Source organism: Ictalurus furcatus, chromosome 23 (genome assembly GCF_023375685.1).
Source record: "Ictalurus furcatus strain D&B chromosome 23, Billie_1.0, whole genome shotgun sequence".
Classification (NCBI taxonomy): domain Eukaryota; kingdom Metazoa; phylum Chordata; class Actinopteri; order Siluriformes; family Ictaluridae; genus Ictalurus; species Ictalurus furcatus.
Genome location: NC_071277.1, coordinates 8,054,437 through 8,075,171, shown reverse-complemented (window position 1 = coordinate 8,075,171; position 20,735 = coordinate 8,054,437). Strand labels below are relative to the sequence as shown.

General features: G+C 39.0%; 2 protein-coding genes across 5 annotated transcripts; both read right to left on the bottom strand.

Moving 5' to 3' along the window:
- Positions 1-893: 893 nt before the first annotated feature.
- On the bottom strand, positions 894-14,987 carry hnf4g (hepatocyte nuclear factor 4, gamma). Of its 3 annotated transcripts, none has more exons than XM_053611009.1 (10): positions 14,738-14,987; positions 7,681-7,868; positions 7,491-7,585; positions 5,372-5,478; positions 4,777-4,932; positions 4,405-4,492; positions 4,146-4,298; positions 3,281-3,517; positions 2,706-2,828; positions 894-2,526 (listed from the first exon to the last, which is right to left on the bottom strand). In XM_053611009.1, exons 2-10 carry the CDS (start codon positions 7,842-7,844, stop codon positions 2,393-2,395), a joined length of 1,257 nt encoding a protein of 418 aa, XP_053466984.1. In that variant the 5' UTR covers positions 7,845-7,868; positions 14,738-14,987; the 3' UTR covers positions 894-2,392. The 3 variants fall into 3 exon arrangements, with proteins under 3 accessions (XP_053466984.1, XP_053466983.1, XP_053466981.1); XM_053611008.1 differs by having other exon boundaries at positions 7,681-7,849; XM_053611006.1 differs by lacking the exon at positions 14,738-14,987 and adding an exon at positions 10,602-10,744 and having other exon boundaries at positions 7,681-7,849.
- Positions 14,988-15,522: 535 nt separating this feature from the next.
- On the bottom strand, positions 15,523-20,651 carry LOC128599456 (probable G-protein coupled receptor 141). Of its 2 annotated transcripts, none has more exons than XM_053611013.1 (2): positions 19,080-20,651; positions 15,523-17,298 (listed from the first exon to the last, which is right to left on the bottom strand). In XM_053611013.1, the coding sequence occupies exons 1-2, from the start codon at positions 19,153-19,155 to the stop codon at positions 16,454-16,456; spliced, it is 921 nt and encodes a 306-aa protein (XP_053466988.1). In that variant the 5' UTR covers positions 19,156-20,651; the 3' UTR covers positions 15,523-16,453. The 2 variants fall into 2 exon arrangements, with proteins under 2 accessions (XP_053466988.1, XP_053466989.1); XM_053611014.1 differs by having other exon boundaries at positions 15,523-18,281; positions 19,080-19,156.
- Positions 20,652-20,735: the final 84 nt, after the last annotated feature.

Here is a 20,735-nt window from a genome sequence, read left to right as displayed (position 1 = left end):
TGCACACAACAAAATATTGTTGCTGTTTTTTAAAACAAGCATTATTATGTAGAAAATAACTATATACTATACAACGCATTTCCTTTATTATGGTAACGTTGGGGGTTGGTTGGTTGGTTTGTCATACTGAAGGTCAGAACGTTCTCGAAATCTCGTTATGGCTTCATCTAATATAATTGCCGTATAAAACCCTATAATGACAATTTATCGACTTATTGCCAAAGGCACTTTTAAAATGAAGACATATCATGAATATTTTTGCTGTGTGTTATATTTGAATATAGTATACAAACTTACCTTGAAACACCAGAGGACCTTCGGGTCGTTACTCAAGATGGCGGATAGCAATTAGGGCCCGGATGTACACCAGGCGGCGTTGCTAAAACTTTGGATATTTACATTTGGAAAAAGAAAAAGGAAAGCTTAGATATTCGACGATATTTAATAGAATACCGACAGTCAAACGTAAATAAACAAGTTACAGACGCTAAAAGGCGGTTTCAGTTCGTGTTTGTCCATAAAATTTGCAATGGAAATTGTTTTTTTTCTTCATGACGTTAATCAGCGTCCAGCTAATCAATAAAACAAACAAAAAAAAACTGCATGCGCCATAGACGAGTACAGACCTGTCGCGTGCTACTTTTGATCAAGGTTGCCAGATTGACTTTAAAACATTTGTCCTTTTTTCAACCAAAACTAAAACCTGCAAAATCCAGATGATTATATCATATTAAAGCCCACTACTTTTCTTCAGCACTACATTTAAATAGGAAAAACCCACTCAATCTGATAATATTTTGGCCTAGTTTATAGCATGCACGTTACGCCTCATTTATTGTACACACTTATTTCTATATCCTTTCTTAAACATATCAAATAAGCATAGTTAGGCAGCCATTGAAATGTGTGGTTTATTAAAACATAATCATAAATACACCAACATACTATAGCTTGAAATTCCACAGGTTACAGGCTTGAAGTTAAATAACTTGTATGTCTTTTATCTATTCTACTTTCAATTAAAAATTTTCTAATCATATTTACATCATTTCATGATTTCAAACATGTATCTGCTTCTGTGATTATTAGTATTATTAATATTACATGTTATAGGACATTTTTGTGAGTCACTACATACAGTGCTGTGAAAAAGTATTTGGGCCCCATCCAGATTCTTTCTGTATTTGTGTATATCTCATACTAAATAGTTTTTTATTTTAAAACGAAATGCAGCTTAAAACAAAGGCAACCTGAGTAAAAACACAATAAAGTTTTTTGTTATTGCAGAAAAAAAATATCCAACACATCCTTCATATGAAAAACTAATTTCCCCCTTAAACTTAAAATCTGGTTGTACCACCTTTAGCAGCAATAACTGCAGTCAAAGGCTTTTGATAACTGGAGATCAGTCGTTCACAGCACTGTGCTCGAATTCTGGCCGACTCTTCTTTGCAGAACTGCTTTAGTTCAGCCACACTGAAGGGTTTTTGTTCGAGGTCTGCCACAGCATCTCAATTGGTTAAAGTCAGGACTTTGACTAGGCCACTCCAAAACTTTAATTTAACTTTTTTTGAGCCATTCAGAGGTGGACTTACTCCTATGCTTTGGATCATTGTCTTGCTGCATAATCCAGTTGTGCTTGAGTTTCAATTTACGGACTGAAGACCGGACATTCTCCTTTAGGATTTGTAACGGGACCCCTGTCTTCCAAACAGTTCCACTTTTTCCATGAGTCGTTGCTGTGTTCTTGGAGGAATCTTGGAAGGTCGGCCACTTCTGGGAATGTTCACTACTGTGGCGAGTTTTTTTTTCTCACTGTGGTTCTTTGGAGTCCCAGAGCCTTTGAAATACCCTTGTAACCCTTCCCAGCCTGATGTATTTCAATCACCTTCTTCCTCATCATTTCTGGAATTTCTTGGCATATTGTGTTACTGGGTAAAACCTTTTAACCAACTTCATGCTGTTGAAAAAGTTCTATTTAAGTGTTGATTTGATAGAACAGGGTTTGCAGTGATCAGGCCTGGTTGCATCTAGTCCAGCTGAACCCCATTATGAACGCAGTTTCATAGATTTAGGGAATTAGTAACTATGACAACTATACAAATACATTTTCACACAGGCCCAGCTGGTAGTGGATAACTTTTTTTGCTTCAATAAATAACATTATCATTTAAAAACCGCTTTTGGTATTCACTCATGTTGCCTTTGTTTTATCTTAGAAATCAGTATACTTTTTCACAGCACTGTAACGTCAATGGTCTCAAAGATTTTTAAAATTACACTGATCTCTTTTTTTTTTTTAACCATCTCAAGCTATTTACACATTTACAAACACACACCAGGATACAGCTCAAATACAATTATTAATGATGCAAGGACACCATTTTATGCCTCAGAGTGGTGGCTCAGGAGAGGGTCTGTTGGAGATGGGCTGTGTCGGCATTAAGAGTGTAGGACTAGAGGAGGCCTTATAGATCTCCTGACTCTGAACCTGAGGAGGAGATGGGATTGGGGTGTCTGGAGAAGCTGGGAAAACAAGCCACAAAACAGCATGAGCTTTAATGATATATATATATATATATATATATATATATATATATATATATATATATATATATATATATATATGTACATGCACGTGGGTCACCAGTGGCACTGTATCAATAATATTCAACTAGTCATATGTCTATAAACGATGATCTCACCTATTTGCTGTGCATGCAGAGGGCCTGAAATGGAGCTGATGACTAACGTTTGGCCCGTGATTGGATCCTGGGCGAGCTGGGGGTGGCCGTGGTGGTGCAAGTAAGGCTGCTCTGTGGTCAGACCTGTGAGGCCATCGACATACAGATTTCGGTATTGATTATGAATGAAATCTTAAATCCTAAAGGGGTTATTTCTTTTTCTTTGGGGCAAAAGATGGGACTGACATCATTAACTTATCATTAATAATATATCCTCCTCTGGGTCCTGATCATGTCATCTATAATCTGCTTTTATAGAATTGTAGCTCTATAGGATAGGGGCTCTGAAATATTTTGAGGCTAAGGCCCCAATGTAGTGTAAAAAAACAACAACAAATGAGATTAGACAAATAAATGCAGCTTGGCATGTTTCCAAGAATCAAAAAAGCCCTGCATCCTGTAGACTTTCCCATATTGGTAAACTACAGCTTTATCTCCGACTGTGCCATTAAAGAGCCCTTTTATCTAAAGGTGAATGTTTTTTTATCTGTTAAACCTAAATGAATCCCCAAATTAAGTGCTTTCTCTCATGTCACCTCCTAGCAGCATCTCTTGCAGCAGGTTGTCGATCTTGGCCAGGCCAAAGAGTTTGATGAACTGGAGCTGCTCGATCATCTGCCAGGTGATGCTCTGCAGAGTAGGGAGAAGCAGCAGTAGCTCGCCAAAGCGCCCACGAGAGTCATACTGACGGTCATTAATGTAGTCTTCAAGACTCGTCTGAACCTGGCACCTCATGCTTTTTATCTTCGAGGGATCTCTGAGGCTTTTGGCATCTGAAAGTCGTACACAAACAGGAGTCATTCAAATGTGTTAGAGAGATATACTTCAAAGTTTTTCAGCCTGAAAATCTCTATACACTATGTCTGTAGTTTATGTGGCAAAGAGAACAATATCCATTAATTCCAATCTCACGTCTACCGATCAGCCATATCATTAAAACCACCTGCTTAATATTGTGTAGGACATCTAAATGACATCTAGTCCTAGTCTCCTTTCAGAAATGTTCCTATTTATGATCGGTGATACAGATGTTATGAGCACTATTGTGTGGACATGATGGCTCAATGTACCTTCTCAAAAACTGCTCCCGAGTCAGGAAAAATGGATAAAACTTTTCTCTTGTCTGTCTCATCCTTACACCTTTATAGTTAGAGTGAAATGGCTGTGGTTTTGTGTTTATTGATGGTCAACAACTGCTCTTAGACTTCCATTATAATTAAGGTTGGGGTAAAGAGATTTTCAGTTCTTTTCTCAATACAGGGAAATTGTATTTAAGTTCTTGTCTGTGTAACCTCTCCCTCTCTCTAGGTTAAAAACCCTGAAGTGTTCTTCTAAGGCTATTTTTTAAGGCCATTTGTAATGTAATGGTGTTTTTAAAACTTTAAGCATATGAGACTGTACCAGGGTCAAAAAAAACAATAGCTTTCAGAGCTGCGTATTCATTGTCATCAATCTGTATGTCTTGGAAGGGTGAGACCAATTCGTCAAGGACGCGGTTAGCAACTCGGCTGATCTCCGCCTCGGGGCAATTTCGGTGAATGACACAGCCATTACCTAGAAAAAAGGAGAAGACAACATTTGTACTAATTTACAATTGAGACCTTCCTGCATGTACACGTGCATTTATAAAGAGTGGATGTAAATTCTGATCGATAGCTACCGAGCAGCAGGACGTCTTTGTATGGCATTGACCGCTTGGCCACTCCGAGCAGAAGATGTTCTCCTGCGTGCGCTCGTAATAAACTGACCTGCAAAACCGGAACAGAGGGAGAACGGCCTGAACATTTAGCTCATTTAAAAAGCATCAGCAGCCTACTATAAGCATACTCAATCAATACAATAACAAAGGACATGGCAAAGAAGATCAGAAATCCTGCACAAAACAGGAGAACCAAAGAGCAAGGCTGAATGGAGGGATAAATTGAGTCAGTCATGTGAATAGCAAATATTGAGCTCAAGCGAAAGGGCCTGCAATTTAAGCCAAGTGCCTCCCCAATTAGCGCAGGCAGTTTGGCTTTCGAATAGCCATTACCTGGTCGTCAAGAGGCAATTCGCTGAAGGCCGGGATGTATTTAGCCCACTCTACCAGAACAAGCAGCTGTTGCTTCATAGACTCGCACACGTCCCCGACGGCGGCTGATTTCTTCTCAGAGATATCCGCGGAGCCGGTCGGACTGGCGACACCAATCTACACAGAGATGGGGCGAAGTTAGCACGTCCTCCAGAACCGTTTATTATTACACAAGTCGTTGCCTTGCAAACTAAACTCACACAAGTAGTCATGCAGATGATTGGAAATGTTGATGACATTAACCGATGCTTAAGCAGCGGCTAATGCAAATTACACACGCAGCCTCTCATCATCATCATTAACCAAGCATATCAGAAACGTTCTTCAGAGTTACTCTAATGAGATATTCATATCGGTCTCTCTTCTGTATATTCCGTCTTTAATCAGCTTTGTTAAGGACGATCAGCATCTATGAAGAATGTCACATTGAGCGTCTTTTGAATAAACTTAAGATATCGAGGCTGCGATTATCATGAGGTTAATTTCACTAGTGTGAAACGCTACGTTAATGCAGATGGAATACAAAGTGGGTACGTGTGTACAATCAGCAGCCAACCTGTTGTGAAAGGTTCTCTGCCTGCGCCAGCACAGTGATAGGTGGAAGGTCATGCGAGTCCGGTGTGCTTCTCCTGGAGCTGATACGATCCCGTTCATTCTGCACAGCTGAATAACGCACATAAAAATAAAACCACGCAGCTGATTAGAACGCTAATAACATCTCGAAAAGATTACTGATTAGCTAAGATGAGGGTGTTTGTCTGACTTCTCGCCGGGCTTGCACACCTTCGAGACTCATAAAAGTGTAGTCACGTGTAGAAATGACATTCGAGCTGGTGAGACTAATTATTTAAAGGCCACGAGGTTCATTATTAGCGTTTACAAATTAGTATTAAAGCAATACAGTCGAGTGCAAAAGTTTGTGCACCCTTTCCTCGAAAATGATGAAACCAACAAGACATTAACTGCGAGTTATACAAGAGCGGTATTGAGATCTGGATTCTGATCGGTCAAAGGGTGTCGATTAGTTTTCCGTAAAATTAGTGCAGTTGCAAATCAGGACCAATTTTTACAGCTGCTATAATGTAAGTGATGTTTTGCCGATGTTCCACAATGTTAAATGTAACGTAAACTATAATAAATGGATTATATATATATATATATATCATTCTTTAATTAATAAACAAGTAGACCTTGACGCCAACGGCATCAACACCACCACCACCACCGAGTCTAGTCGTTCTTGGTACTACTCATTTGTATGGCTGAAATACCCTTAAAATATACTCAATATGAACAGGAAGCTATTGAAGAAACACTATTACAGACATTTGACCTTGCTGTGACCTTGACCCTGTTTGGTATCGATTTGAAAATCGGTTCATCCGCTGGGTACTGTGATAATTCTGTATAAATCCTACAAATATTCAACCACTCGTGCTTGAGATAAGAATCTGGGACGGAAACATAAAAATTGTAATCATACTCAAATTCGTGTACGACCTTTTGAAATGAGCAGTTATAGGAAAACAGTCAAACAAAAGTGTTAGGCCGGTAACAGTAACTCGTGTAAGCCGAGCTAAAAATCGAACCGTTGACCCTGGAACTGTCAAGCGTCAGCATTACTCCCTGTTCTAAATTCATTAACTAGGCACATCAACAGGGGGTGCAAACCTGTTGAACAGTGGACTAGTTCAACAAACAGACTTCATATTAAAACCATAATGAACCTTCTTTTACTTTCACACTATCCGTTGTTACCCAGATGAGGACGGGTTCCCTTCTGAGTCTGGTTCCTCTCAAGGTTTCTTCCTCATATCATCTTAATGAGTTTTTCCTCACCACCATCACCACTGGCTCGCTCAATAGGGATAAATTCACACACTTAAAATCCGTATCCTGTGTTTATATGTTTCTGTAAAGCTGCTTAGACAACGTCCATTGTTAAAAGCGCTATACAAATAAAATTAAATTGAATTGTTAAGACAGATAAATGCTGACTTAGATTTGACTGCTGTAATATTGAGGATGAATGTAATCAACAGTAAACAGCATGAAAAGCAGTACAGAATAGGGTAAATTTGTAACCTTAATGGTGTATTTTGGTACTTTTACTTTTGGAAGACAAGGAGCAAGAAAAAAAAAAAAACCTGTCCGAGCAAGAGTGTGGTAAAACTTTAACCGATCACCGCCCTGAATAACACGTGCACGCACGGAAAGTGAGCTAGAGAACACATGATCACCTGCCATAAAAACCCCAGCCAAGGTTATACATCCAATAAACTGCACATTCCTCATGTATCCAGTGCATGTTTTTATGGCGTACCTTATTTCTGTGCTAAGCGTTTCCTTTTTCCTCGCTGTTCCTAAGCGTGTTTAAGGAATAAAATGCAACAGGCCGTGCTGTTATAGAAAAAAATAATCAACAAAGAAGTGGTGGGATGACGTTAGCTCCGCAAAGTGAATTCTTTTCCAGTAACAGCATATTTTATCCTGTAGATTTCTGCATAGAAACGATGACGCGTTAAAACGAGAGCGTTAATATAAACCTCTGATTTGCAGATACTGCAGAACTACCGTCAGAACTGCTGTTTTAGAAACGAATCAACAATTTTAGACCGATCAGATTCAAGAATTCGATAGCACTGTGCTAGAAATACGTTTGTACGTGTGTTTACCTTCTTTCTTCATTCCAGCTCGAAAGCATTTGTGAAGCCTGCAGAAGCGGCACTGATTCCTCTTGTCTTTGTCGATGACGCACTGGCGACTGAACCTGAGTAAGAGGGTGAAAAAGTGCACATCTTGGGTACACGAATGACTTGAATTCAAACACAGGTGAGGGGTGAGGGGGTGAGGGGCGTCGGCTACCTGCACGAGTAGACGTGGCTCTTCCTGATGCTCCTGCGGAAAAAGCCCTTACAGCCGTCACAGCTAGACGCGCCGTAGTGCTTGCCTGTGGCCTTGTCCCCACAGATGGCACAGTTGGAGATCACACCATTATCCCCATGGCTGATGCTGGGCTCTGTTGGCATGCTTTCTGCAGATCACACAGCAAACTGTCACATCATTACTTGGGCACAGCTATCGATCTCTCGATTGATCATGCTCGGGGTTAAAGACACAGCACGGGTGTTTTGCATGAGCTAAAAATCTTATGAAATCACTTGCAAGAACATGTTACCAGTCTAATATCCATACCAAGCAAGGACGCCGGTCAAAACCAGAAGTCCGGTAGCTAAAGAGGACTTGTTTTGCATGAGGTTAGCATGACCCACAAAGCAAATATCTATTGAGATACAGTACATCTGTGGCAGCACGGCCTGGCCCGCTGTCTCGCAATCAGTTGTTAATGAGGAGGCAGAGGATTTCAATAAAGAAGTTTCTGCATAAGTGAACAAAGAGAGCGTGCTCGACCCTCTCGTGAAATAGAGATCAGCATCCCTCTGTTCACCTTCAGAGAGGAAGAGAATCAATCATTTCTTTTGTGCATCCAAAATCATAACATTTCAGCGAAAGAACTGCAGCAAGGGGACCGGAGTCTTTTATTCGCCCCGAGCTGATTGAAATCTCCCTTTAATGCAGAGCAGACTTAATTAGGATTTAGCCTTCGTGTTTTATCTCACAGACACGTATTCGATGGAGATTGACATCTCATCATTGAATTTTAATCCGCCGAAAGCCGTCTCTTTCGCATCAGGCTGTCTACCTATTCCCAACCTGATCCTTCCTCATCTGAGAAAGAAAAAAAGGAAGAAAAAAAAAGAAGTGCTGGACCCATTGTCGTAGAGAAGCAATTTTGCCCTGTCAGCTTCTGAGACGCAGGCTAATAGACTTCAGCACATGTTTTATGCTCTTAATTTTAAGAGGAAAAAAAAACAAGTTATGCATCTAAAATGGAGCAAAGAAAAAACACAACGGGGAAATGATTCCGCCAAGAAAAAAAAAAAAACCTCAAATTAAAGCAGGCGCTACACTTTTAAAAAGGGTTCCACAGAAGTTCTTTGGATAGCTCAAGATTTCTAAAGGGGTTGTATTTGGAACCCTTTCTTTTAAGGAAACCTTTTTTTTGTTAAGGGTTCTCACATAGGGAAACCACAAAGAACCCTTTAGGTTGCTAGATGGAACCTTTTGTCCAAGTGTCTAAATCTTCCACCCTAAAGAGTGTCCCTTTGGCAGAACCCTACATCAGAAGTCTGATTGGCATTTCAAATTGTCTGTAGTGCGTCAGTGTGTGTGCGATTGTGCCCTGTGATGGGTTGGCACCCCGTCCAGGGTGTCCCCCGCCTCATGCCCAGAGATCCCTGGGATAGTTCCCCCACGACCCTGTGTAGAATAAGCGGTAAGGAAAATGGATGGATGGATGGATGGATGGAACAGAAGCTCTGACAGTAGCGCAGCTGCAAATCACAGGTTTATATTAACGCGCTCGTTCTAATACGTTATCGTTTCTATTGTAACCGCTCATTCACAGGGACTCGTACAGAAAATGCTGGACATAATCTCGGGTCGGTTAATAAACAGAATGATAATAATTAAAAAAAAGGTGTCACTATTTAACCGAGAGATTTAACATGTTTATTTAACACTTACGGAAGGAGTCTCCAGTGTCAGCAGGTAAAGATGTAACTTTGCCGTTAGAGGAGTTCACAAGCTGCGTTTTTCTTATTAATTAACTTCAAGAAAAAGTGACGGAAGGACTGTTTACAGTCAACTAACCTGTTTTGTGGACGTCTCATGACATTAAACGTAACTATTAAATGAGAATAAGTATGAAGAAATGAACAAACAATTGTGACGGATGGCAAACTGCTGTGGTAGAAGAGGAATAAAACACTACACCATGGCTGATTATTCTCCCATAACAGCATGCGCACAAGTGTGCTATTTCTTACTTATTGACTGTTGTGCTAAGTATTAGGTTAATATCCAAGTTTACTGTGAGAAATCTTGTGTTTAATTGAGTTGGAACAACTTTATTTTGAGCAAAACAATGTGATGATCATTTCTGCAGCCCGAACGCCTTCTTACATGAACAACTCAATCAGTGTGGAGATAAGACGACTTATCGTTTGTGCTTGATAAAATGTGCTTATGGCTTTGAATTTGCAGTTTTCCATTCAGGTTATTTTATGGCCTCTATCTTAGCAAGTGGATTCCCTGTACAGAACAGTAAAGATAAAAAAACTGGCCTATCTTGGTCATCACTCAATCTTAAACCAGCATCTGGTTAATGAAGAACAAGTGTTTTAGATAAACCACTTCTTACGGCATCAGGCTACGACCTAAAACTCTAATTGTACAGTTAAACTTGTTCCAAGTATTGGATCATCTTTGTGTATTCGTTTATCAAATCTATCCCAACAATATTATATTAAGGAGAGCTCTTTTTTTGTTTGTTTGTTTAGGGATTTTGACACTCAACTTCACCGTGGTTCAGTGGAATCCAAACTTTTGTTGAAATTTAAGCCAGGTTGTTAGACATCCATTGTTGCTGGCTAATAATTTGCTTTTTGATGGAACACAGTCATTACATTTCTCAGTGTCTTATCAGTCCTGATGGATGACGGATGAACCCTGTCATGATGCCTCACATAACTAACAAATCTGTCACCTCTGTTTTTATATTTATTTAACAAAACCTCAATCAGTAATTCATCATTCTACGACCAAACGGCCTCCAGAAACATCTCATAAGAAGGCCAGTTCCAATGAAGTGAAAATATTTTATACAGAAGAATTTGTAGAGAGTCAGCACCTGTCACGTCAATCATCTCAGTCATGTTACTCACCCCCGCTGTATAGCATATCAGCATTCTCAAAGCTCAGCGTGCTATAGGTGGGGTCCAGACCTTCACAGTAATTAGCTACATCCATGTCCAGAAGGGATTTGGATACCGGACTCTGAGAAAACTTCATCCCTGCTTAACAATTTCTGCTAAAGCTCAACCAGGACAATGTCTACACCATTGATTCCTTCAAGAGTGTCCATCTCTACAGAATGCTGATTTGTCCTGCTCTAAGATGAGGGAGGAGCTTCGTTCGAAACTCCTCAACTCCTTGCACAGAACTTATTCACTAAACTTATCTCCCTTCTTTATCCAAAACTTATCAGAAAGATGAGGTGATAAATCTAGTTATATTGGGCCTATCGAGAGCGCTTAATCTATAGAAAATGACCCTTAACTGAGTGAAAGATTAAACTGAGTGGAAGAATGGAGCATAAAGACAAGACGTCGTGCTTGTATTCAACCTATTGAATCTTATCAGTCCCGATTGCTGTCTGAATGCAATTTCGTATACAGTTGTCCGAGTACGTCTTCTCTGGTTTATTTTTTAAAGGCAGATTGTGTCATGAGGCGGTCCGGTGGAGTGAGAAATGAATGGAGATGGAAAAATTCTGGGATTAACTTGGGGTTAACGGCATCGTTAAACTAGTTGGATCTCTTCTATTGAAATATCTGTCAACTTTACAAACAGCTGCATGTTATCATACGTGAACACATTCTGGGCGTCATAAATCAAATCAGAGAGCAGCTCTTCCATAAAACAGAAAAAAGCAAACTCTCTGATAGTGTTTAAGCCTATCTGTTTTTAAGACAGCGTATTATCACCTATTAATGTATATAGGCGCACTCACGAACAGCCTATTACAAAATAAGGAAGCTTGGAGTCTTTTTGGAGTTATAACTTAGACAGACCTATGATATAATCCTATAACAAACATCAGTTTAGCCTGTATGTCAGTAATCGTGGCTAAGACTTTTGTTTGTGTGGATTTTGGGATATTTCTGGAAAGGTTCTACTAAAGGTAACGACTGATCTGATTAGTTGTTATATCATGTCAGGCACCAATAGTAGATTTTTGTATTTCTTTCATAGCTATTTGTAACATGAATTAAAAACGAATTAGTCCTTTGGTCATTAAGATCATGGTGTTACAGGACTTACGTCTGTGACTGTAAGATGTATTTCATGTGTTTCAGTGGTTGAAGGAATATTCACAGCACAGTGAGCACAAAGATATGAAAAACACATCTGTGACAGAAGTCCAGCTTTATCCAGAGGGAAAGCTTTTAATGCGTCTTTTGAGGACGTGGAAAAGACGGCTATTGCGGTGGTATACAAGCCATTGAGCTTTCTATGGACCAAAAGAGACATATAATCTTTTTTTATGACTCGCTCTGACATTGAAATAGAATTAAGGAAGTGATCACATTACAAATAAATCGGTCTGCTGCCTTTTTTTTTTTTTTAAAAAAAAGGACCTGACAAAACTAAGCACATATACCACATACCACATTACGTACAAATGATCAGGAAAGAAGTTTTGCATGACCGTTACCATGACTAGGAGGTTTTGCTAATTAGGTACGCGCCGATTCCCATACTGAGCATCGGTATCCGAGTCGAGACTGACCTGAAAGGCTGGATTGATATCAGAGCAGATTAACTGATTTATTATACAGTCCCCTCTGAAACTATTGGAATGGCAAGGCCAAAGAACGCCAAAGACATTTAGTTTTGAGATCCAAAGATGGATATGAGATATGATAGTTTAGGATTTCAGCTTGTAATTCCTGGTATCAGACCAGCCAATTTTTTTGGCGAGCAAAAGTATAGGAACATATCAATCTTGAAGTAAATTAAAGTAAATGACACTTAATATTTGGCTGCATTTCCCTTGCTTGCAATAATTTCATCACAAAACTGTTTGTTGTTTCTTTTGTGATGCTTTTCCAGGCTTTTACTGCAGCCTCTTTCAGTTCATATCGCTGCTATCATCATTAATTACATCACCAGTAGTGGGCCTGTTCGAGAAGCGGCCATGCAAGCCCAAGCCATGACACTACCTCCACCATGAATCACAGATGAGCTTGTATGTCTTGGATCATGAGCAGATCCTTCCTTTCTCCACACTTTGGCCTTTCCATCACTCTGGTAGAGGTTCATCTTGGTTCCAGATCTTTTGTGGCTCATCTCTGTATTTCTTTGTGAATTCCAATCTGGCTTTCTGATTCTTACTGCTGATGAGTGGTTTGCATCTTGTGGTACAGCCTCTATATCTCTGCTCTCGAAGTCTTCTTTGAACAGTGGATTGTGATACCTTCACCCCTGCACTGTGGAGGTTGTTGGTGATGTCACTGACTGTTGTTTTGGGGTTTTTCTTCACAGTCCACACAATGTTATTGTCATCAGCTGTTGTTGTTTTCCTTGGCCGACCCATTCGGTGTCTGTTCCTCAGTACACCAGTGGGTTCTTTCTTTTTCAAGACATTCCAAACTCCAAAAATTGTATTGGCTATACCCAATGTTTGTGTAATGCCTCCGATTGATTTTCCCTCTTTTCTCAGCTTCAAAATGGATTCTTTTATCCCCCATAGACAGCTCTCCGATCTTCATGTTGGTTTATCCTTTTTAACAACAGATCCATGTGAAACTGAAGGCTAAAAACAAGAGTATATGTTCAGAGCTATTTATTGTTTAAACAAACAATCTAACAGGACACACCTGGGTAACAAGAAACACACATCAGTCATATGTTCCAATATTTTTACTCTCCTAAAAATTGGGTGGTCTGGTACAAATTGTACTCTGTTCTATACCGTTTAACATGTCACTTTACATAAAAATACCATGGGGGGAAAAAAGCTGAAATTCTAAACTCTCTTCTCATATTCATCTTTTGATCTCAAACCCAAATGTTTTCAGTCTACAGCAAAAACAAACAAACAAATGAACGGCCTTGTCGTTCCAATAGCTTCGGAGAGGACGGAGCACATGTGATTTCAACCTACAGCACATGTCTAAATTTCCCAGCTAGCTTATCTACTGTGTGGATCTCAGCATCAGATCAGTATCAGCTATCAGCAGACGCCCACGACCATATCATAAATGGGGATTGATTCATCCCTACTGAAACGCATGAAAACATCTTAACCAAACACAATCAGAACAGATTCTCAGATGATTCAGAGGAATTAAATCGGCTTTGCTTTCTGAGTAAAAGGAAGTTACATTTTAACTGAACTCCAAGGCTGAGGGAAGCACTTCGTTTTAAAAGGGGAAGTGTTCTGGATCTTCACACGACACTTCAACGTTTCAAGGTCACAGCCACTATTTTCACTTTACATACAAAAACTTAGCCTTATTCAATACAGAATATCATTCTGTCAACATTTTCAAGTCCATGTTGAGTATCAAATCATATAAAAGTGAGTCTAGATCCACTTCTAAGATCCACTTCTACTACATCGTTCTGATATAGATTATTAAGCAGATTATATATGTACATTTTACAGTGTATTTTAAGGTAACTGTCAGGGATGTAATAACTTTATAATGTTACATTTCCTTTACTACAAAGTTGCCATTGCAGACCATCAGACTCCTGTAGGATCATTAGATCTCCTCAGGAAACCATTTTGATCTATCAAACTGTAATAGCAACACATTTAATAACCATTATAAACCATTACAAATGACAGTAACAAACAAATAAACAAAAACACAGTTCATGATTCGATTTTACTTCTTGGAAAAATTTATGCTTGATTGTTTAATCGAATAACCTGTTAAGTTTATTCACCTAGACTTTCTTGTATACTGTAGAATAAAACAGAATATTGTGTGTTAATCTTTAATATAGTGTCCGTGTGTTTAATTTCTCAGAGTCAATGTAAAATTGCATACTATTTCTCAATACTTATATTATTATTCTACTTGGACAAGTACTGCTAGTATGCTAACAATGTTTCAATGAAAGTAGTAGCTGCTGACGTCACAAAGTCCAACGTACAAAAGGCTAACACAGGCTAATCTAACCCGGGTCAAAGGAAGGTATTGAACTGAAGTAGAACTTCTAAACAACGTGGTTTGCACCCGCTCGACACGGCCTACCCGGGGAAAAGAAAAACAAAACCTCTTACCTTTTCTCGGTCCTCACACAACGTTTCATTGGTAGCACTGAATCTAAAATGAGCTATGTTGATATCTTTCTCATGAGGGGAAAATGTGGGAGTTTTTTAAAGCAGTTGGTCATGTTGAGTGTCCTCAGGATAATAAAACTCAGTGCAAAGCTGGGACACACTAGGCAGTGTCAGGCCAGTCTCATTACATCGATTTACTAAACAAACTGAAGCTGGGTGGAGATGTTAAACAGTAACCAGGCCTAATAAAAAAAAGCACCAAAAGAAATGAATCAGTGGTGTGAGAGCGAGAGAGAGAGAGAGAGAGAGAGAGAGAGAGAGAGAGTGTATGCATGTATATGTTAATATATGCGTTATACAGCAGTCACATATACTACTACTACCATCATTAAAAAATGTATAATAATAATAATAAAATAATAATAATGTTTACAAAATTATACATTCTATTATTATTCTTTCATGTACTACTACTACTACCACCACCACCACCACCACCACCACCAACAAAACCATTACATTTTTCTTTTTTTTTTCTGCACAAATTTATTTAATACAAACAAAATATTACAAGAAAGAAAGAAAGAAAACATTACAGATTACTTTTGGTTCTTGCTCCATGTGAAAAACATCATTTCTCAGTCAAATCATCTTTAATATAGGCAAATTTATCTGATAGTCTTATTACATTTAAATCTATTTTATAATTAATTATTTTTATTTAATAATCTTCTAAATTGTTGTTAGAATCTCATAATGAGAAATGTATATATATGGTATTTCAGTCTATTTGCTTTTTTTTTTTTTTTTTGCAGTTATTGTATTTGCATTTCTCTGTGTTAGACAGCAGAAGGCACCAAATCCTCAATTTACACCACGTAGCCTTCTCCTTCCTTTAAGTTCTCCTTTCCTTGCTTTTTTTTTTTTTTAAAGCATGTGTACTCAAACCTTTTTTCATCTAGAGACCCCTTTAACTGTAAAATAAATGAAACACGATCCAAACAATTTAAATATTAGGCTATTTATTCAAATATACAAGAGACAACTGAACACTATAATAAATATGATATATTTGATGACAGTAGGTTGTGATTTCCACCATGGTAACAATATTCTTAAGGGGGGGGGGGAGGTGAATTCAGAACCATTGCTCTTAAGATACATTAACAGACTGAACAGACTGAGGTGAAGAGGAGTTGGGGCGTGTCTGTAAAAAGACAGACAGGAGATACACGTACATACAGACAAGCATCCTGATGAAAACACTGATGGTTTCTCAGCCCGATAACCGATAATACACAACAGGTTTTTTTAAAAATCATTTCTACATATTTATATAGTTAATTTGGATTAGTAGGAAATTTATAAATATTAAACTTCACCTTTAAAGGACCTTACCAAGAAAACTAGCAGTTCATCTTATGCAAGCTAGCTGCCTTTAATTATTATTATTATTAATATTATTATTATTATTGAAATACCTGAGGTTAAGCGAATCAAAAATGTAAAGGGATCTTTCGGCAGAGATTTTGAGAAGTTGTTTTTGTCTCTCCACACAGCACTCATAAGGTAACAGTCAGGGACATAACAGCTGTAACCACTTTATATCAACAACGCTCAGTTTGATCTCGATCAGTAAAGCACAACCGTTGTTCTCTTCCTCCTTTCCTGCAATGGTTAGACAGTAGGTTCCAGAGAGAGCAGCGTTTTCTGCAGTCAACCCCAGCACCTATGGCATATTCCCTTCCCTGCAAAAACAAGCATCATGTCGAAGCAGGTAAGGGACGTGATGGCAAGAAACACCTCGTTTTCATTCTGTAGCGCAGAAATATTGGTCATATAGTACAGCCGATACAGGTGATATGGCACCAGGCAGCAGAGGATGATGAGCACGAGGCTGACGTTCTTCATCTGAGCCCAGAACTCCTGCTGAGCCCATGAAGACGCACCATGCTTTTTGATCATCAAGTAGAGAATGAGTGCGAGCATACAGCTCATGACGCACGACAAAATGACTGTACAAACCGACAAAAAAATGTTACACCCTAACACTGGTCCTTCTTTGAGCTCTCCACCAAAGTGGAAGCATTTGTTCTCGTTGCCATTCATGTGCTTCCCATAATGATATAAGGTCACAGGACCGACAATGATCACGACGGACCATATGCTGACGCTGAACGCCATGGCATGGATACTCCGATAGAACTCCATTTGCTCAATTTTTTTAAAGTAATGAAAGAAATGAATGGTGAGGATGATGACGTAGATGACAAAGACCACATGCATGTGAATGTGGATCATGCTGCTGACCACTTTACAGAAAAAAGGAGTCAGGTCCCAGTAGTTCGTCACATAGTAGTAGATGCGGAAAGGGATGGTGACCAAGAAGAAGCAGTGGACCAAGACCAGGTTGAAAAAGGCGACGGTGGTCCATGAGCGCATGTTTGATTTTAGCACACCGATCATTAGGATCACGCCGATACTTCCCACCACGAGCACCAGGGTGTAGATGTTGATCAGGGCGATTTTGTGGGCCATCGTCATAGTTTGATTTGTGGTTCCTGAACAGAGGAAATAAAACATCATTATACTTAAACCATGCTATTTTTAATCCATAACTGACAGACAATCCCGTTGAGTAAATAGACTTTCTTGTATTTCCTTTCTCTGTTAATCTAACAGATTAAACAGACAAGTTTCTAGATCAGAGGTTCTCAGCTCCACTAAGCTCATCATCAATCATTTACTCAACAAAACAAAGCACTCTGAAAGAAGAGAAATTTGTGAAGCAGCACCGGGAGAACCTCTGTTGTAGACAAAAGTTAAAAGTCACGTTTGCAGGCAAGTGAGTTAAAAAAAAAAAAAAAAAAAACCCTGATCTTATTAGTGAGCAAATAGAAGAAGATTTACACCAAACTGCTGTTAGGTTCTGATTCATTATCTCTAACAGCAGCTCTGACAGTAGCGCAGCTGCAAATCACAGGTTTATATTAATGCGCTCGTTCAAATATGTGATCATTTCTATATATAATAACGACTCGTTCACAGAGGCCTGTACGGCGGATTCTAAAAGTAAAAAGACTAAAAAAAAAAGTATGCATTGACATGGTGGAATTTTCTGAAGTTTATTTAACATTTATGGAAGGAGTCTCCAGTGTCAGAGCGTTTGATTGTTCTGGTCGTGAGTTCAAATCCCAGCACTGTCAAGCTGCCACTGTCGGGCCCTTGAGCAAGGCCTTTAACCCTCAACTGCTCAGTTGTATAAATGAGATAATTGGATAAGGGCATCTGCTAAATGCTGTAATGTAATGTAATGTAATGTAAGAAGAATTTATATAAAAACAACACTCACGACTAGGTTTTGTTTTATTCCTTACTTATGACATATGGAATTGAATATATTTCATTAACGTTGGAACTAAAGACAATAACTTGGCTGTTTTTTTAGGACATTCACTGGCACACGATGTGACGCTCCCTCTGTAATTGTCGTACATCAGTTCCCCTTCTCTCAATTTGTGTTTAGACTACGGCTGTCCAATTCCTGTCCAAGAAAACAACAAAACAATGATTTGAATATTGAGGAGTTTGTGGTGTTATACTGAAACGGATAAGGCGAACATTAGCTACATTATGTATCTGTATCATAAACAACAGAAGGTGATAAACAACACTATCTCACTGTATATACTCAGTACATAATGTATGGCATTGTAGAGCGTATACAGCACACTACATGCCCAACATTGTGAGACATTCAGCCAGAGAAGTAAAAGTGCATTAAAACTACTCCAAGTACATTTTAAGTAAATGTAATAGAATGTCATTACTGATCTCTCAAAACACTATAGCTTGAAATTCCCACACATGCGAAAAGATCAGAACTGAGATAGGCCGCATAAATTTGCTAAACAGTATGGTAATAGCGTGCCATCATTCAAACGACAGAAATGTCCAGAAGAAAAACCCAATTTGAACAATTCTGTTTATTACATAATTCCATATGTGTTCTTTCATAGCTTTCAGTGAATATCCTGACTCTTCATGTACAATATGAAAAAAAAAATAGAAAGCATGTCTGGGTGTATCCAAACTTTTGACTGTACTGGTTCTATGTTTATGATCGTTAAAAACAAAGCAGCTTTGACTTTTAATAATGTTTCTAATTTATATTTTATTCTAAGTTTTATGAGTATGCACATTTCCACCCTCATGCTGTAGTTGTCCTTAATAACAAGGACTGTACTCAAATACTATTCGGGTCTCTGAACTTCTTTAACTTTCTAAACCAACAAAACTTTTTTTACATAAACAAAATAAAGTGACAGTATGCACTACATACCATTAGAGCAGAAGCTGGATTGTATAGACAGTGCTAGAGGAAGTAGAGCATAGTGCTGGTGTCTCAGTCCCCCCATCTTCACTTAGATAGGAACTGCACTGTTTCTCTAAACTGAGCTGCAGGCATGTGTGTGGTCTGTGTGTGAGTGTGTGCATTTGTGTGAGACAGAAAAAAAAAAAAGAGAGAGAGGTGGGAGGGCCTTGCAACACTAGCTGCTTGTCATTCACACTAATTGCACGTAACACCTCTAAGCAGTTTCCTCAAACTGAGCATGCTAGTTTCACTCAGCTTCTTTCTATTTCGCTTTGTGCTATACCTTTATGTTACAAATGTCAACATCTCCAGCTGGTTTATTTTGATTAAAGCAGAAGATGCTTAAAAGAATCTGTGTGTAGTTGGAAAATTCTTAAGTCTCCCTTGAGTAGCCACAGACAGAGGAAGGAAGTAGTGGCATGGTCTGAGATAATAATGAAATTCAAATTAAGTCACACACACTCACACACACACACACACACACGCACACACACACATACATACATACAGACCCCTACCAAAAAAAACCCAAAAAACACCTCTGCATCCCAGGGGTTGTGAAAATCCCGCAATGTTGATTAGCACTGTTAGAAGATTAAAAGTTGATCCTATTTGATCCTAAAACGCATGAGGCAATTTTCTGAGACGCTTGAGCTATGTTACACGAAGCAAAGTTAAAAATAGAGACTGTAAATATGAACCGGAAGCAACCAGCTGGATAAGCAGTTATGCTGTTACTCCGCAGATCATCTGAACCATTCCGGATCAGTAAATGCATCAAAGTTAAAAATCATCTTAGAAGACTCGCATCATCTAAAAGGATTTTGCATTATTATACATACAATCCCCTCCAAAAGTATTGGAACGGCAAAGCCATTCCTTTCGTTTTTGGAATACATTTGGGTCTGAGATCAAAAGGGACCCAAATATGAGACGATAGAACAGAATTTCAGCTTTCATTTCATGATATTCACATCTAGAGGTGTTAAACGCAGTGGGTAGTGGTAGCTCAGAGGTGAAGGTGTTTGTCTACTGCTCAGAAGGTCATGAGAAGGTCATTGCTGGGCCCTTGAGCAAGGCCCTTTACCCTCAATTGCCCAGATGTATGAATGAGATAAATGTAAGTCACTCTGGATAACGGTGACCCAATTTTTAGGTGCGCAAAAGTAACAGAACAGATAAGTCTTGAAGTAATTTAAAGTAAATAAGAATTCATATTTGGCTGCAAATCCCTTGCTTGCATCCTTGCTCCCTGGGATGCTTTCCAGGCTTGTACTGCAGCTTTTGTCAGTTGCTGTTTGTTTCGGGGGGCGGGTGAAATGCTGCTCAACTGCTCAACTGGGTTAAGATCTGGTGATTGGCTTGGCCAGTCTAAAACCTTCCACTTTTCCCCCCTGATGAAGTCCTTTGTTGAGTTGACAGTGTGTTTTGGGACAATGTCTTGCTGCATGATAAAGTTCCTTCCAATTAGATTGGATGCATTTCTCTGTAAATTGGTGACAAAATTTTCCTGTAAGCTTCTGAATTCATTCTGCTGCTACCATCATGAGTTCCATCATCAATAAAGATTAGTGAGAATATTCCAGAAGCTGCCATGCAAGCCCAAGCCATGACGCTACCTCC

Coding starts and splice junctions, on each gene's coding strand:
- LOC128599456 (XM_053611013.1), bottom strand. CDS start 19,155: ATGGGGGGACTGAGACACCAGCACTATGCTCTACTTCCTCTAGCACTG. Junction 17,299..19,079: donor ATCCAGCTTCTGCTCTAATG/GTATGTAGTGCA, acceptor TCCTCTGTTCAG/GAACCACAAATCAAACTATG.
- hnf4g (XM_053611006.1), bottom strand. CDS start 10,728: ATGAAGTTTTCTCAGAGTCCGGTATCCAAATCCCTTCTGGACATGGAT. Junction 3,518..4,145: donor TATTGTTTTTTTTGACCCTG/GTACAGTCTCAT, acceptor TACGACTTTCAG/ATGCCAAAAGCCTCAGAGAT. Junction 2,527..2,705: donor TCTGCATGCACAGCAAATAG/GTGAGATCATCG, acceptor TTGTTTTCCCAG/CTTCTCCAGACACCCCAATC.